The 18614-nt window shown below is 50.9% G+C and overlaps 1 protein-coding gene across 1 annotated transcript in view; it reads left to right on the top strand.

The window, feature by feature from the left end:
* PSTPIP1 (proline-serine-threonine phosphatase interacting protein 1) overlaps window positions 1–17182 on the top strand; it is a 91994-nt gene extending 74812 nt beyond the window's left edge. Inside the window, exons 9-15 of the mRNA XM_036735964.1 lie at window positions 224–303; window positions 2026–2124; window positions 2971–3067; window positions 5352–5442; window positions 14661–14731; window positions 16033–16151; window positions 16653–17182. Of these exons, the coding sequence (XP_036591859.1) occupies window positions 224–303; window positions 2026–2124; window positions 2971–3067; window positions 5352–5442; window positions 14661–14731; window positions 16033–16151; window positions 16653–16784 (689 nt within the window). The 3' untranslated portion in view covers window positions 16785–17182. The remainder of the gene's footprint in view (window positions 1–223; window positions 304–2025; window positions 2125–2970; window positions 3068–5351; window positions 5443–14660; window positions 14732–16032; window positions 16152–16652) is intronic.
* Window positions 17183–18614: the final 1432 nt, after the last annotated feature.

The raw sequence follows: 18614 nt of genomic DNA, 5'->3' as shown, positions 1-18614 counted from the left end.
GCCTTAGGGCCTGCCTGGGATTATAAGCAAGGAGCAGACCACAACAGGGTTCCACTGGCCACTGACTTTCTAGGACTGGCCCCTGGTCAAGGGGACGATGGCATTTGGGCCAAGGCTCCCGCCAAGGGGGCCTTTGATGGGCTGGTATATTTGTTCTTACCTGCAAAGCTATATTCACTTCCAAACTAAACCCAGCAACTGTGTATATGGACTTGCCTTTCAGAGCGGATGTACAAACAAAACGTTAACCAGCTGGAGAAGGCCAGGTGTGACTGGGAGCAGGAACACCAGCAGACCTGTGAGGTGAGTGGCCCCCTACAGCTGGACCTGGCCTGCAATTGAAGGAATGAGCGAGGCCGCCATCACTGGGGGTGCCTTATCAGTCATCCAGTGTCAGAGATGTCAGAGAAGTGATTCATTGGGTTAGATGTTAGACCAGAGCCTTTGAAGCTCTCCAGCATCCTTGATTCTCTGATCGCTCTCATTTGGGGGTGGTAAGACCAACTGGCTTCTTGGTAGAGGTGGGGGCCCATGGGCACGAATTACTACACAGTTGATGCATAAGTTTGCTGAACTAGTTTTTCCTCTTTATTTTTTATTCATTATTATAGAAGATGTTTCTGGGGGGGGGAGAGAGAGAGAGGGAGAGAGAAGAGAGAGAGGGAGAGAGGAAGAGAGAGAGAGAGAGAGAGAGAGAGAGGGAGAGAGAGAGAGAGAGAGAGAGAGAGAGAAGAGAGAGAGAGACAGAGAGAGAGAGAGACAGAGAGAGAGAGAGAGAGAGAGAGAGATTGGGAAATGAAGGTTATATAAAAACAAAAGATTTTATCTCTTTTTTTAACAACCAAGAGGGGAGATTTTAGTTCAGTTTTGGGAAAAATGATCAGAGCTGTCCAGAGATGGAATGGGCTGCCTGAGAAGGTAGTGAGTGCCCAATGGCTCGAAGTATTCAAGCAGAATCTGAATCTCCTATTAGGGTGGCATGGAGGGGATTACCATGCTGGTGAGAAGGTGACTTAAAACCCTCTCCTAAAATTCTTTGACTCTATAAAAGTTTCCTGGAGGAGGTGAGAAAACTCTAGAAAGTCTTAGCCAAGAGATGGGGAATGGGCCCCTAGAAAAGAATTGGATTGACCGAAGTGAACAAGATTGGAGTCAGAATGGAGAGATAGCAGTGATCAGTGTGGGCATCACTAAAGACAGAAGAAGCGACACAGGCCAGCGGCACGTCCCAGAAAGAGATGACAGTGACGGCGATAATAATGCTAACAATAAAGCCATTTATATGATACTCTAACTTATGCAAAGCACTTTGTAAATGCCATCCCACTTGATCCTCTCAGTGACCCTAGGAGGTAGGCGCTATTTTGATCCGCATTTTACAGATAAGGAAACTGAGGCAGATGAAGACAGCTAGTGAGCGTCCAAGGCAGGATTTATCACCATTAAATGTAAAATAACCATCGAATGATGGTCGCTTGCTCCAGGACTGTTTCCATCTAAATTTCATCAAAGACAGGAACACTTTTTCTATGATAAAAATAAATAATAATAATACTTAAGCTGGCTCATATTTCTAAAACTCTATGAAGTTTACAAAGTGATATCCTCACCACAGCCCTGTGGAGTAAGTGGTACAAACATTATCATTCCCATTTTCCAAAGGAGAAGACGGAGGCTTAGAGAGAAGTGACTTGAATAGGGTCACTCGGCTCGTCAATGGCACAAGTCCTCTGATTGCAAAACCAGTCTGTTTTCCTAGTGGAATACTTCCAGCCACAGGGCGCTCACTACCTCCTCGGGCAGCCCATTCCCTCCCTGCACAGCTCTGATCATTTTTCCTAACGCTGAATTAAATCGTAGCTAAAGGAGAGGCTGATAAGGCCTTTTTAATGTGAATGTGAAAACCGTATGTCTCAGCGGTGCGGGGGCCTGGCCTTGATGAAACAGAGCCCTGTGGCATTACAGATGGGCATCTGGCGCCATCATTTCCCAGCCCCACTTCAGGAAGGCTCTTTCTGGGTTTAGGCCTTTCAACTCCAGGAGTTTGACCGCCTCACCATTCTCCGGAACTCCCTCTGGGTCCACTGTAACCAGCTCTCCATGCAGTGCGTCAAAGATGACGAGGTAGGTACAGCTCTCCGCTCCTCGCCCCACCAGCTCTCCCGCTGGCGTTCCCTTGGTAGCCAAGGCACTAGGCAGCACCCCTCTGCCCACTGGTGGTCTGATGCCCGGGGTCCGGGGCTCTGAGGAGAGCTACGCTGGAGCTTTTTCCAGGAAGGTCTCAACGGACTGGTTCTGGATGATTTCCCAACGACCCTCAGATAAGGCCACTTCTCTCTTCACACGGCCCTTTAAGATGTGTAAAGCACTTCCCCGAATTATTATATTATATTTTATTGTGTGATATGATATAGGCACCTGCTTTAAGGACAGGCACACAGGCAGAGAAGCAGCGTCTGGTTTAGCAGCCAGAGAGCCTGCTTGAAGACGCGAAGCCCCGGGTTTGAGTCCCGCCTCTGACACTGGCTGAGCAGACCTGGGCAAGTCAAGCCACTTCTTAATGTTCTAGGCACCTTTCTAACGCTCTAAGTTATAGAGCAGGTGCTAAGCTGCACCGGTGGAGGGAGATTCCTCCTCTGGGAGTTCTCACAATCCAGTCCCTCTCCCTAGTGACCGTACAAGGCAGGCGCTCTCATCATCTCCGTTTACATACGAGGACATGAGGTTTCAGTGACTCGCCCACTATCACACAGCTAGTCCAGACCCGCAGCAAGGCTCGCACTCTGGTCTTCCTGGCTCTAAAGCGCTCTAGGCCTCATAGCACCGAGCTGCCGTAGCCTCCCCAGGGCTTGCTCAACCGAGGTCTCATCGGAACCTCGTCACACTCTTGGGAGAGCTAGGGCGCCGAGAGCTGACTGTGCCTCCTTCTCTTTCCCTTCGCCTCCTCGGCCGACGCGGCCTCCCTTGCAGTTCTACGAAGAGGTCCGGATCAGTCTGGAGGCCTGCAGTGTGGAGGCCGACATAGACGTCTTTATCCAGAGCAGAATGACGGGCACGGAACGGCCGGGTGAGTCCAGGCTGGGTGAGGGGAGGCGGAAAGGGACGGGGCGCATGGGGCTGGAGATGAGCCCGGAGAGAGACGTCTACACCACAGCCGCGGCCCGGGAGAGGCGCACAATGTCGCCCGGAGGTGATTTTAAAGGGAAAAAAGAGGATGCGGCAGCGCTGTATATTAGGAACACATACTCAGGCAGAGAAATCCAAGAACAGCAGTGAAAGGAGGAAATGGGGAAGAATATTTGAGTGAAGATCAAGGAAGGGACGAGGAAGGAAGGAAGCAAAAAGACATTTATGAAACACCTACTATGTGCCAAGCACTTCACCTCCGTTTGCCTTAAGGAGAGGCAGGAAAGGAGGAAACGGCAAACCGCTGCAGTATCTTTGCCAAGAAAACCTCGCGGGCAATCTTGGCGCGCTGTGGTCCAGGGGGTCGGGAAGAGCGGGATGTGACTGAATAGCAGCAACTTCCTAAAAGTAACAATTAATAATAGCTAATATTTAGATAACATCTACTATGCGCTAAGTAAGCACTTTATAGTTATCTCACTCGAGCATCACAACAACCCTGGGAAGTAGGTGCTATTATCATCATCCTCGTTTTACAGACGAGGAAACTGAGGCAAAGAGTGCCTTGTCCGGAGTAAGAATCTGAGGCCTCGTTAGTACAGTGGCTGGCAGATTTAGGACTCCCGAAAGGCTAGAATACTGCACTGTATTGAATAAGATGAAAGTCAGTGGGGCTAATTATAAAGTCACATTTGGATTCGAGGAATTAACTTTGTGAATAGGAGATGGCGAGAGTCCTGATTAGACTCGAGTTTATCTGGCAAAGATCGAAGCATGTTCACGGGCTTTTTAAGCTCCATAAGAATCAAGTTGGTGATACAGGAGCGGAGAAAACGAATGAATGAATGAAAAGAGGCAAAGCCCCAAGAACGTGGGGGTGTTCCCCGGGTCACCCCCAGGAGTGACTGTCTTCTTGTATTCTGCCCTGGCCATACCACATATGGAGTACGGGGTTCAGTTCTAAACATCACATTTTAGGCAAGACGTTGATAAGCTGGTCAGCAGAGCAGAGGGCAGCTGTGATGGTGTCCATGCCTTTAAAGCTAGGGATGTTTGGCCTATGTAAGAGAAGGTCCTGGGGACAAAACTGTCTTCTAGTATTCACAGAGGACAGCCTAAATTTCTTCTGCTTGGCCCCAGGGCGCAGAGCTATGAGCGGAAGGTACAGAGAGGCAGGTTGGGGTCTCAGGCAGAAAAAACTTTCTAATGATTAAAACTAGCTATAAGTGGGATGGGCCGCCTCAGGAGGTTGTGGAGGGGTTTCCCTTTGCTGGACGTCTTCCAGCGGGAGCTGGCGATCACCTGTCAGTGTGTCCATCCTACAGGGAATTCTTTTGTAGGCCTAGTTTGGACTGGATGGCTGCTGAACTCTGAAATTCTGTGACCCTTTCTTTCCATGCCCAATTCCCAGTGGTGCAGAATCAGGGCCATGTCGTCGGAAAATGGGGCCCTCGAGTCCAGAGGCCAGGCTTTGAGTCTCAGCCCTGACATCTGCTTGCTGTGTGACCCTGGGAAAGTCACATATAACCTCTCTGTGCCTCAGTCTCCTTATCTGTAAGGCCCATGTTCCTACTGTAAGAAAAATGCTATAGATAGGAGAATCATTCCCCTTGGTTTCAGAGGACCACAGAACCATAGATTCCAAGTCAGAAGGGAATTTAGAGGCTGTTAAGTCTGACCCTACATTTTATAGATTAGGTTACTGAGGCCCCAGAAGATATGCCCACAGTTACTCTGGTGGGTTCAAAAGATCATAGATTTAGGGCTGGAAAGTATTTTCAGAGGCATTGACTCCAACCCCCTCACATTAAGGATGAGGAAATTCAGACTCAGGGGTAAAGTGATTTGGTCAAGGTCAGGAGCTAGTGTTTGAGGCAGGGTCTAAACGCAGGTCTCCCTGACTCCCAAGTCCAGTGGGAGGATGGCCCTACAACTCCCAGCAGGAAATGGGTTTTGTGCCCGGGGAGGGCCTTCCCAGAGCTGCTTTCCTTGGTGTGGTGAGAACCTGGAGATCCCTGCTCCCCCCCCCCACCTCACTCTAAGTCATGACCTTCCCTCTGGCAGAAGGGCCAGCCTGCCTGGGAAGGGCCCCCTCCCCTTTCCCGGGACAGTGGGAAGGTTGGTTGGCCCAATAGCGGTGGGATGAGGGGTGGCAATGGGAGGTGCCTTCGCTGGCTGTGAAGACCTTTTCTCATTGGTCTCGCTTTCTTCTCTGCCAAATACAGAGGCCATTGTTTATGAGAACTACTATGAGCGAAACCCCAACGGAGGCTCCCACAGTCCCAGCCTTTACCCTGCTTGCGGTATGATTAAGAGGTGAGGACCTGGGGGATCCGGGAGGCTGAGGGGTGGCGTGAGCCCAGCAGGGGGAGCTGGACATCTGACCCTTGGACTTGCCCAAGTCCATCCGGCCCCACGCAGAGCAGAAGCTGTAGTAAAGGAGGCAAGTTTGGGGCAGATTCACCCAAGCTGCCTGTGAACACATCCTTTTAACTTGCCATTAATTTATCTGGGTTCTTCCCCCTTCAAATCACAGGACCTTTCTATAGCTGATATCCCTTAGAAAGAGCCTTCTCTGCAGTGTCCTTATTAGAACTCCTGTCACAAAGATGGGGCAACAGTGTCTTTGTCCCTGGGTGACTGAATTTAGGTGGTCCCCAATTTAGGGCACTCGAGGCCCTTTAGCAGCATAGAAACCACAGAGCTTAGCAGCTAATTACCAAGAATGTTTTTTATTTCACCTGTGATTTCATTGGAGTTAGGCAACTCCCAGTGGAAGAGGATGCCCCCAAATTCTGCCACCTAATAGCCTGAGAGAGTTACCTGGGCACTGAGAGGCTCAGGTCCGACTCGAGCCCCAGTCTGTCTGAGTCCAAAGCCAACTCTCTATCCATTGTGGCATATAGCCCCTCCTTCCCCCATTTGAGAAAGCAGAAAACTGAGGTCAGAAAAGCAAAACGAGCAAGAATAATTAGGTGACCTAGGAAGCGACCAGGTGGCAGGCTGGGGTGAGCTTGGTGACCCATACCTGGGAGCCTCTATCAGTGACCTCACACCAGTGTGCCAGGCCCATCCTCATGGGGCAGCATCCTGCATCATCTCCCCAGAGGAGGTCAGTGTCATGCCCCTTGCCGTAGGCCCAATACGTAGTATCTGCCCCGGGCACAAAATTTAGGCTTCCTTCTAGGTAATGTATTTTAATGACCTAAGGTTTTCCACCCCTGGAAAGGTCCTTCTGATACCTCCAGTAAGCCTGTCTATCCCTTGTTCTGCTGCCGTTTCTGCATGGCCTAGGCCAAGACATGTCCCCACTAAAGCCTTAGGTTCATGGTGGCTGATGTATCTAGCAGAATGCAGTAGAGTGAGTTTTGATTTCTCACCCTCACCCTGTGATCTCGGGAGGGTGAGAGCTATCATTTATTTGACAGAGGAAGAAACAGACCAGAAAGGTGAAAAGCCTTGCTTTTGGCCCCAAAGCTAGTAGCCCCCCCCCAAAAAAACCCAGGCCTTTGACTCTAAGGTTCTTGCCCCTGTATCCCACCAAGACCTTTGAAGAACACCTGGAGCTGAGTCATGGCTACACTATTTCTCCATGAAGCCACACCAGTACCGTGTTTCTCCTTACTGTTGCGTCTCTTAAATGTGTTTTTTATTCCTCTGTCTGTATTCCTAACCTGCTTTCCAACTGCTATGTTTCATGTTATGTACACATCTGCAAACTTGCTCGATACCCTCTTACAGGCCTTGAGGAAAAAAAATGCTCCAACAAACACCTAAGCCTTCATAACCTGGGACCTGCAGCAAGGCATTGATAAGGAGCCCAAGCTACCTTCAGTCGGAGAGTTTTTCATCCAAGGTTTCCTGGCTGCCTGTCCCCCTGAGCCCTGTGCTCAGGTTGTCCTGTTCCTGACACCCCTTTGCTCTTAAAAATATGTTTTATTGTTGCTTTACAAACAAATGTGTCACTCCCTGTTACCCTTTCCCCAGTATTCTCCCTTATACCCAAGAAGTATGATTAGCCAAGTGAAACTGACACATTGACCATGTCCACATAGTGTATGCCTCATAACGGAGGCGTGTTTTCTTCTCAGTCCTCTGGAGACAGGATGGATCATTGTGTTAATTTGTGTTCTAATGTCTTCTAGTGTTTTTTCCTCTACTTTTACTTTCATCTTTTCATTGCCTCTCTTGTCAGGACAGATATGAGTTATTTCCTACTGCCCATATACAGAAGCACAGGCCCCAGAATCAAAATCAAATAACAATTCCCACTACTTTAGCGCTTTCAGATTTACAAAATGTTTTCCTCCCAGCCATCTCAGGACACATGTGGATCAAACATTATCATGCCCATTTTACAGAGAAGGTAACTGAGGTCCAGGGACTTGTGCAAAGTCACGCGGCTTGTTAGCAGCTGCTTGCTCAGTGACCCGAATTCAGGCCCTTTCCTCATCTTCTTCCCACCCATGACCTTCCTGCTGCCCCCAGCCTTGCACTCTCATAAGCATAATCCCATTTCTACAGTCCCTTAAGGAAGGTTTATAAAACACTTTATAGGGACCACCCAGTGAGGAAATTCCCTCTCCATGTAGATGGGCACCTTCTCTGCAATTTAAAGCCCTAGAGAGTTTCCTGGGGCCAGAGGTTCACAGGGCCACAATGTGTCAGAGGCCAAACTCAATTCCGACCTACCTTCCGTAAATGTATTTCCTTTGATCTGTGAGGTGGCTGACCTGAGACCAGAGAGCCTTGATTCTGAGCTCAGCTCCCTATCTGCCACACGGGCACTGCCTGCCTCTCAGGGCAGATACCATCACCCCATTTTATAGATGAGCAAGCAGACTGAGCAGCTAGACTTGTGAGTTCACTGATGTGGGGAACTCTCATTGTGGAAACTCTCTCCTCTGATCCAGAATAGCACCTCGCCTTACCTCAGGCACTGAGGCCACGCATGTGTCCTTGGTCAGGGAGTTATTGTGTGTGAGGTGGGTCAGCCCTCCACCCACCCCACACACACCTTTAAGAGTGACCGTTGTCCTTTCCACTTTATGAAGCAGACACTCGGGCTGCTGAAGTCCTGTCGTGCTGGGTGGGGAGATGAATTCTAGCCTCAACAGAAAGGTCAATTTGCTTGACAGCCCAGAAGCCTAGTATCCTAGGATTCAGAAGGGCTTTTGAGATCAGCTAAGCCTCTGACCTGCTCGTTTTACAGACAGGGAAACTGAGGCCCAGAGAAGGGAGGTGGCAGAGCTGGGGCTCAAAGCCAGGGCTTCTAACTTCTAGCGATCCCGGCGTCCAAGATTAAAGCTGGTAAACAGATCAATTCACATCGAGTTATGAGGAGTTCAATATGGTCCCATCCCTGGGGAGAAGCATTTTGTAAGACCCTAGAGAAGGAAATGCTGACTCCTAAAGGAATGAAGCTCTAATAGACAATTTCTGGCATATGATGCTCCAGGTGGGAGGGGATGAGGCTTCCTAGGTCTCCTCACCTCCTCCACCAAGATCCTGCTACTCTGCCCTCTCGGGGGTCGACCTGCTCCCTCCATAGCTACCAGGTAGGGCTCCCCACCCCCAGAAGCGGGGGAGCTCAGCCAGCCAGCCCATCCTTTCATTAGGGCTTCTCACAGGGGGTGGCTGCCTCTGCCTCTGGGAGCCCCCCAGCTCAGCCCCACTGCCCTACTGCAGGGGAGGAGCTGAAGGCTTCCACATCCCTTCATTCCTTTAGGGATCAGAGACAGTGCCAACTCGTTCATTTATTATTCATTCAACAAACATGCAGCAAATGCCTGTCATGTGCAGGACTTGGGGCTGTCGGGGAGACCTAGATGAGGAGAAGGCTTCAGGCCATGGTGGAGGGTGCCTGCAATCAGAGTCAGAGGGGCTTCCCCCCTTGGTCACCTTCTCTGTAACACAATGGGGTTGGGTGGGAAGATCATGCATCTCTGTTCTGGCTCAAAATCCCATGATCTGAGCACTAGACACGTTCCTGTCCTCAAGGACCTCAAAAAGCAGGGCCACAAATGTCTAGAGAGGGTCCCTTGGGAGGCAAAATCCAAGTGCCCTGGGATCTTCAGACCTGGCTACGGGATGGGGGCGGGGGAGGGAGGCCAGGAAGGCTTCCTAGAGGAGGCGGTACCCAAAAGGAGCCTTGGAGTATGGGGGGGCAGATTTCTGAAAGTAGAGATTATAGGAAAGGACTGTGTTTGGAGGAAGAGCAAGGAGAGTTCCATGAGAGGCAGTGTGGTTTAGTGGGTAGCGGGCTGGCCTCAAAGCCAAGACCTGGGTTCATTTTCTACTTTTGACACATTCTGCCTGTGTGACCCTGAGCCAGTCAAATCCAAATAGACATGGATCCTGTGCCTCTGCCTATTGACTTAGAAAACCACAAAGCATCATTATCTCTGTAGTGTTGTATTTTTATTTATTTTGTTCCATTTTCCAATGACACGCCTGTGAGTCTGACAGCTCTGCCTAGAGAATTCTCTAAGACCAAAGACCTCGCTGGAGGTGCCAATCTGCACCGGGAGAGGGACTTTCCTCACTTGGGAATTCCCTATACAGGAGAAATCACAGGTCCCCATAGAGTAACACGCTGGGGGATCATGGGACAAAAAGCAAGTTGGTTGCAGAGAGCCTTGAGTGCCAGAGTGAGAATTTGTCATCTCCCCTCCCATCACCAACCCACCCACCAAACTGTGGAGTGAAGATTCTAAATATCTGTACACACATACACACACACACACACACACACACACACACACACACACACACACAGAGTTATGAGCACACAGTTTCTTCCAATCTGTGGCTCAGGGCTCAGGTTTCCCCCACTAAAATCCCTAGAAAAAGCTTCATTGATCCTGGGTGAAAAGCTGAAAGGAAGGAGGAAAGTAATATAGACTCTGGTGACCAGAAGAAAGATTAGGAAGGAAAACCAGCAGCCCACCCCCATACCCCCACTGGAGCAAAGTGGGTTTTCTGAGGGATTCCCAGCACAACTTCTGCGTCACTGTGATAGGAAAACAGGAGTTTCCCTACCTGCCTGGTGGGGACGTGTGTGAGTGTGTGTGTGCGTGTGTGTGTGTGGGGGGGGGGGGGTGTGTGTGTAGTGTGACTCTGGACAAGTCACTTCACCCTGTTTGCCTCACTTTCCTCCTCTGTAAAATGAGCTGGAGAAGGAAATGGCAAACCCCTCCAGTGTCCGGGCCAAGAAAACCCCCAGTGGGGTCACAGAGAGTTGACACGACTGAAATGACTCAGCGTCCCTGGGCTGATGTCAGGAGGGCCTTCAAGGCCCCTTGCCTAGTTCCTAGGGGTTTCCCACAGGGTTTTCTGGTGGAAAGAGCCTCGATTCTAGTCCAAAGGCCTGGGGTCCCCGTGGCAGCACGGCCGAGCTGGGCAGCCTCAGACAGATTCCTCCCCCTCTCTGAGCCTCCTCCTCTCAGGGGAGATTGTTAACAGCATTGGCACTGACCCAGCGGGGGATGGAAAGGACGGCCAGTAAAGCCAATGCTGGACAAGCTGAGGCTTCTCTACAAACTAGACCACAGTCTTGGGCCAGGCCAGGCTCTGGGAGAGGGATGACGTCACTCCTTCCCCACTCATAGCAGAGGCAGCCGGCTGGAACCAGCATTGGTTAAGTGCCTGCTATGATGGGCCAGACCCTGAGCATTCAGAAATGAACCTGTCCCTGCCCTCCAGGAGCTTGTACTCTCATGGTTAAACGTGTCCAGATCCAAAGTTACAGGGACCTCTGGGCCTTAGGTGTGGAACATCTCCCCGTCCGGGCGGGGCCAGTCTGAGCTGTGTCTGAGGACTGGCCTGGGAGTGTGTGGGGGGGTACCCAGCTGGCCAAAGCTCCCCACTAGAGGGTGGGCCTCTAGGTGAGGGGCTTGGGGTCCCCCAACTCACTAAAAGGCCAACTGAGGCACGAAGGGGCTGGAAGCTGAGTCACTACAAGCAATGACCCCCCTGAGGAAATCACAGCCCAAGGGTCCCAGCATGCCCCATGGGACGACTGAGGGTGGAGCAGTAAAAGCGGTTTGTCTAATATCACAGGAGGGGACAAAGCTGAGACTTGAACCCAGGGCCTCTGACACATTTTCCATTTCTCCACACTGACCTACTGACCTTTTGAGGCTAAGTTGGGGGAGATTTCAGGTAGACAAAAGCAGCCCAAGCGAAAGGAAGGGGCCTTTCCGTGTGGTGGGTCTGGGTCACCTGAACCCAGGGCTCTTGGGTCAGGGAGGGGCTCTGCTTCCCCACCTTCCCCATGGGCCCCCCTCTCTGGAGTCAGCTCAAGATAAGGATGTGTCCCAGGACCCTCCCAGAAGAGACAAACCTTTCTTGCTAGTCTGTCTTGCCCACAACCCAAGCAAAGAGGCATTGAAGGCCAAGAAGAAGGCCACAATGGATTTGGAGTTGGAAACCCTGGCCAGGCAAGGCTGTGGCTTTGGGCCTCCAGCTCCTCATCTGTGAAATGGGATCACAGGCCTAGAGCTAGAAAGGGAAGGGAGCTTCAAGGTCATCTAGTCTAGGCGGGGGTGAGGAGTGATTTGCCCAAGGTCCCTCAGCCAGCCATCCAGCAGAGTCTGGATTTGAACTCAGCTCCTGAGACTCTAGGAGCAGTACCCTTCCACAGCACCACCTCTGCCGTGATATTCCTATTTACAAATCCCTCCCCCCACTTCCCCTAGGACTGTGCTGTTAAACCAGTGGAAGCTGCTCTGACTGCTTCCTAGGGGATGGGGCTGTTCATGCCCCAGGAAAAGTGCTGCTGGTCTGGGGGATTGGGTAGTACATCACCTCTCTTTATCCTGCCCTGCCCCCTCTGCCCATCCCCCCAAGGGTTAGTGGGGGCTCAGCCTGGGCCACCTGTCTCCTCTCACGCCCCCCTCAGCCCCACACATGCTCAGGCCTCCCTAGAGGCTCCCCGTGTACCTGCATGGCTTCCCACTGTCGGGCCCCTCCTGGATTCATAGGCTTCTACAGGAGGAATGAGGCTTAGAAACCATCGCTCCAATCTTTCCCAGCCACGAGCCTACAAACGGACATCCAGCCTTTGCTTGAAGACTCCCTGTGATGGGAAGCTCAGTACCTCCTAATAATAATGGTGATGGCTAGCGCCTACTATGTGCCAGGCACTGTACGAAGCACTCCACAAAAATCATCTCATTTGAGCCTCCCAACCACCCTGTGAGGTAGGCGCTGTTGCTATCCCCATTTTACAGGTCAGGAAACTGAGGCAGACAGAGGTGAAGCGACTTACTCAGGATCACACAGCTCCTAAGCATCTGAGGCTGGATTTGAACTTGGGTCTTTCCCACTCCAGGTTCCGTGCTTTGTCCAATGCTCTCTCTGGCAATCGATTCCACTTTTTAACATGAATGTAGACGTCCTGGCAGAGGGAACTCAGAGCCTGAGTCACCTGAAGGAAACTGCCAGAATCTAGTGTCCCCTCCTGAGGACAGGCGTGATGAGGGATGGGGAAGGGGAGAGCATGAGGACCCAACCTAGTGATGAAGGATGGCTGCCTTAGGATGGGACAGAAGACTTACCAGGCCAGCCTCTCATGGGGCCAGAAATCTCACTACTACAATTTCAGTCTTTTCCTCCAAATGAAATACAAATACCCCCTGGGTGATGGGGTTCACCTCCAATTCATCAGTTAAGATTGTGGCAGGAGTCAAAAACAACTGTATCGAGGAGAGGAGGAGGGTGGCCAGGTGACATTTTGCATGGTAAAGATCCAGGGGTCGTAGTGGACTACAAGCTCAATGAGAATAGACAAAAGAAGGCAGCCCAAAGCTCCTAATCTGACCCCAGGACTCTGCCTTAAGAGAGCTGGTAGAGGCGATGGTCCCCCTGGTCAGGCCACACCTGGAGTGCTGCCTTCAGCTCTGGGCATGATGTTTCAGGAAGGGCATCGAGATGCTCAAACACATCCAGAGAAGAAAAACCACGTGGGGAGAGAGCGAGAGTCCAGACCCTCCAATTGTCTATTTGAAAGAGCTGGGGATATTCACTATGGTGATGACCGCCTTCAAGAGCTTGAAGGGCCAGCCTGGAAAAGAAATGAAGCCTCTTCTTCTTGACACCAGAGGAAAGACCCAGGGACAAGGACAGGGAGTTAGAGGGGAGCGAGTTTTCCTTTGGAAAAGGAAATGCTTTCTGAGCATCGGTTGTCTACGACGCATGGACTGCCCTGGTAGATAGTGAGCTCCTCATCAACGGAAGTATTCAAATGTAGGCCGGACGAGCTCCTGTCTGGGATGTAGTAGAAAGGACCCATTGCTCAGGCTGGACCAGATGACCTATGTGGTCACTCCCAGGTCGAGGAGCCCATGATACAGTGAGGGCTTGCTGACGTTCTGAACTTGGGAAATGGAACAATGGGTGGATGCTCAAGGGAAGACCAAGGCTCCAGGAGGCCGAGGGAAAGCACTGAGGGGGACGTAGAGGGTCCAGGGACAGACTGTAGGGACTCCTGGCTCTGCCATCTGGCCGAATTGTCACAGGTCACATCTGGATGCGTGGTGGGAGGAGGGGCGCAGGAGTGATCTGCCTACAGGGGCTGGGGAGGGTGGGGAGGCAAGAGATGAGAAGCTGAAAATGTGCCCCCATCCTTCAGACTGAAGGCTCTCGTAGAAGTAGCGGTCCAAGCTCAAAGAACCATCAAGATCATTCTAGTCTAGGGGTCAGCAAATGATAGCCCTCGGGCCAAACCTGGCTAACAAGGTTTTTCCATGTTCAGTAAAGCTTTATTGTAACTAAACAAAGCTTTATTTTTAAATTAAAAAAAAATGCACAACCTGTTCCTAGCTCTCTAGCCAGACAAAACCAGGTGGGGCCTGCTGGTATCTGCCTAATGACCTCCCTGGCTTCCTGTAAATCCCACCGTCTCCAGGAAGCCTTCCCCAACCCCTCATAATTGGACTGCTTCCGGCTGTTAATTATCTCCTATTTATCCTGTATATATCTTGCTTTGTATATATTTGTTTGCATGTTGTCTCTTCCATCAGATTGTAAGATCCTGGAGGGCAGAGACTGTCTTTTCCTCTTTGTATTGCTTGGCACATAGTAGGTGCTTAATAAATGCTTATCAATTGATGGACTGACAGTGCCCACTGCCAATGCCCTGGTCCAATCCTTACATTTTACTGAGAAGGAAAACTGAAGCCCAAACAGACATAGTCATTTGTCCAATATCACAGAGTGGTAGAGCTGAGACTCGAACCCAGCTCTTCTGGCCACACAACACCCCAGTTACCATCTGTAGCCCCATTTTTTACCCTTGCCCAGCCATGGCATATTCAAAGACTCAGAGACAGAAGATTATGATTGGAATCCCAGCTCTGACGCTTATTAGCTGTGCTCTCCTCTCTGATCCTCAGCGTTCTCCATCTGTAAAAGGGGCATGTTGTTGGAAAGAAAGCCAGCGTTAAGCTCTAAGCCCTACATGAATGTGGGCTGCTTGTCCCTGGGGTCTTGAGAGAGAATTTTCCTAGCTTTCTTTCCCTCTGACTTCACAGGTTCTCAGGGTTGTTACAGGGGAGTCCCAAAAACACCACCGAGAACGTCGTTCCCTCCGCACCTCCTGCAGGTAACTTTACCTTCCTTTTTGGATAAAAGCTCAGAGCTTGAGGGGGGGGGCAGGAAGGGAATGTGTGGGCCCTTGCTCCTTGTGGTGGAGTTCCTAAGGGGGCTTTGGTACAAGTAGCCACAGAGTGAAGCTATGGAAGGAGGGACAAGGAGCTAACACCGAGCCAGTCACAGAACGGTGGAGCTGGAGGGAACCGAGATGTCACCCAGAGCACCACCCTTCCTTTACAATGAAGACAACTGAGCACAGAGAGAAGGGAAATGACCCTCCCAAGGTCACACAGCCTCTTACTTGTAGGGCCAGGCCTGGAGCCAGGTTCTTCTCACTCTGGGCCTTTCCCAAATGCTATTTGAGGCTGGCTGACCGGCCCCATTGGCATCTGAAGACCCTGAGATTCTGGGCTAGAGTGGTGCCCCAGAGAACAGCTGGGGATATTTTTCTGTGTTTAATTTAGGAAAGTGAGTGGGAGGAAACCAGAGCAGGCACCCAGAGCAGCTGAGGCTCTTCACCTAAGAGTCTGACGGCCCAGACCAGGCAGTCATTGTTGACCTGAGGTGTGGCCCTAGTGAGAAGGGCATGAGCATCATCAGGAGCAGGCCAAGAGACAGGCAGGGCCAAGGGATACCAAGGGGGCTCGATGGTCAGTACAGAATGATGGCATGAGGTGTGAAGGGAAGTGAAGGAGAGGAAGAGTGGGGCTAGAGGAAGAGGGAAAGGAAAGAGAGAGAGACAGAGAGACAGAGAGAGACAGAGAGACAGAGAGAGACAGAGAGGAGAGAGATGGAGAGAGAGGACAGAAGGAATAGCCAAATGGCTGGGGGCTGGGGGCGGGGTGGTGGGGGCCTAATCCATTATGTCTGACCACACTAGGCAAGCATAGGGCTAGAGAGCAGCCTCAGGCAAAGAAGTTGGGCTTCTAACACTTGGGGCTGTGTGATCCTGGACAAGATACTTAACTAGTCTGGGCACCCAGCAACTCAAAAAAAGGAATAAATTGCAATAAAGGACATTTCCTCCCTGGGATGAGCGACCTGCATTGGTGGCATCCCAGGGTGGATGTGATTTCCAAAGTGCCAGAGAAAAGGGAGGGCCTGATGCTTCTGGGAGGGTGGGGTATAAACAAGGCCTGAGGTCCCTACTGGTTCTCATTTTAACAAATCCCTGCCCTCAAAGAGTTTACAATCCAGATTTGGGGGAGGAGGATTTCTGGGGCCCTCAGGAGGCTCCTGGGGTCCACTGGCTGTGCACTCTCAGGGTCAGCCAGGAGTGCCAGGGAAATTCACCCCACTTTTCTTGGGCAGGCCTCATCTCTGCCCCTCTGCAGAAGAATGACATTGTCTACGCGGACATTGTGCAAACTAGATTAGCCCCAGAAACCTTGGCCCAGGACTACAGGGTGCTCTATGACTATACAGCTCAGGTGAGTACGAGGTGAGGGCCTCAGTTTCCTCATCTGTAAAATGAACCTCCCGGGTTTGTGGTGAGGGTCAAATGAGACAATACTTGAAAAGCACTTAGTACACTGTAGGTGCTTAATAAATGCTCCTTTCCTTCCTTCCCTCTTAATGCCCTAATATGAATTTGATCCCCAGAGCTTCTTGAGGAGGAGGCTGTGTAGGATGGAGAGGAGAAGACTGGGGGAGCGGAAAGGGTGTGAGATTGTCTTCAAGTCCTTGGACACTCCTCCCCTGGGGCAGAACTGGACGTAGCATATGGAGGGTGGAAGAGGCCGGGGAGGGAGCAGGAGTCACAGGGGATCTAATTTCAGCTCCATGTAAGCGCTAACACCCGGAGCTGTCCACAAGTGGAATGAGTTGGGTAGTGAGCTCCTCGTCGCATGAAATACTTAAGAAGAGGCTATGTGTTCCTCCGTGGACCAGGAGATCTCTACTGACTTAAGACTCCCCTGATTCTATTTCAGAATGCTGATGAGCTGGACATCACTGCTGGAGACATCCTGGCGGTCATCCTGGAGGGAGAGGATGGCTGGTGGACGGTGGAGAGGAATGGGCAGAGGGGCTTTGTGCCAGGCTCCTACCTGGAGAAGCTCTGAAGGAGCAGCCTGCCTTGGCCCCCCTCCCCACTGCCCTGGGAGATATGTCCCCCTACCCTGCCTGACTCCGCTTCTGGGGCAGTTCATGTGGCCTTGGCTGCTTGCAAGAGGCCCTGCCTGGGGAGGTGGGAAGTCAGCCCTGTGTGATGGGGAGAGCAGCGATCCAGAATCAGGAGACACTTGGGTGCTAGTCCCAATTCTGCCTTAATTCAATGTGTGCAAGCTTCTCAGACTCAGTTTCCCCATCATGAAATTAAAGAGTTAGATTAGATGATTTCTGAGTTCCCTCCCAGCTCTGACATTCTGTGTTTCAAAGTCCTTTCCAACTCTGCCATTCTCTGTACCAAGGTCTCTCCCAGATCTAACATTCTCTGTTCTAAGGTCTCTCTGAACTCTGACATTTACTACACACACACACACACACACACACAATGTGGTCCTTACTGCAGGAGCTCAGAGGGGACAGAGACCTCCTGAAGGAGGTGGGATATTGGCTGGTCCTGCAAGAATGGGAAGGATCTGATGGGCTAGCAGGACAGAGAGAGCAAAAGCATAAAGGAAGGAAATGAACCAGGAATGATATAAACCAGGGCTGTCCAGCCTTAGGTTTTTATTGAAACAATAGACAATATATTCGGATTTGCCATTTTAGTGAGAGCTCTGTGGGAGCTCAGCTTCCTTCACTAAAGCATTGATGTAAATTTCTATGCTTGCAGGTGAGGTATACATTGTGTTGTGGGCCGCATTTTGGACAGCCCTGGTACGAAAGGTGGGAATAGGGGGTCTGGGGTGGGAGCAGGCGACAGGCAGAGAAGCAGCCCGACCTAACTGTAGACTATGGGGAGCAGGTAGATGTATGAGGAGGCTGGGTTGGAAAGACAGAGGGAGGGAGGGAGGGAGAAACAGAAAGAGAGAGACAGAGACACAGAGACACAGAGACAGAGACAGAAAGAGAGAGAAAGGCAGACAGACATGGTCAGTCCTACAGCATGGCCCTGGCTGGGCAACCCCCTCCCCTGGCCCTTTGAAGAGGCTCATTAGTCTCAAAAGTGTTAGCGTCTCAGCAGGGCTAAGTCCCACCTGTGTCACTTCTGTCATATCTCCTCTAAGGGGCTCAGTTTCTCCTCCTGTACTAATGCCTGTTACCTACCTCATAGGACGGCACCTGCTAACACCCTCTGCACTCTTTACAACACTCTCAAAATTGCTATCATGGATGTTACTAATAATTATCACCCTCATGGGAGCCTCCTCACTTCACAGACCCAGCTCGGGTCAGAGATGTGGCTTAAACCCAGGCCTTCCTCTCCCCTACCCCCAACCTAGGGTCTCAGAGCCTCACCATCTGCAAATGTCCTCCCAATCTGACCTTCCTGTCTCCTGTTACAAGAATATAAATACAAACAAACAAAGACAGTCCCTGCTTTCCAGGAGCTTGATGTTTGTAAAAAGTAGATGAAAAGGGGTGGGGATGGGGGGCAGGGAGAATGAAGCCCTCTGGGTGGGGGCAAAGTGGAGAAAGTCCAGAGGCGCCTAGAGTGTAAAGACAGATTTTAGCTCAACACCAGAGAAAAACTTTCCAACAATTGGAGTCAAGTCAACAAGCATTTATTGAAGTACCTACTATGCGAAGCACAGAGGACACAGAGGCAGGCAAAAAAAAAAATATAGTTCCTGCCCTCAAGGAGCTCACATTCTAATGGAAGGGGGTGGGACACAGAGAACATGTAAATATCTAGGGACATCCAAGATATAGATAAATGGATAGATAGATAGATAGACAGACAGACAGATAGATGATGGACAGATGGATGGATGGATGGATGTGTG

The sequence above is a fragment of the Trichosurus vulpecula genome, chromosome 8 (assembly GCF_011100635.1).
Source record: "Trichosurus vulpecula isolate mTriVul1 chromosome 8, mTriVul1.pri, whole genome shotgun sequence".
Classification (NCBI taxonomy): Eukaryota; Metazoa; Chordata; class Mammalia; order Diprotodontia; family Phalangeridae; genus Trichosurus; species Trichosurus vulpecula.
The sequence above is the reverse complement of the archived record's forward strand: the minus strand, read 5'-3'. Positions and strand labels throughout refer to the sequence as shown.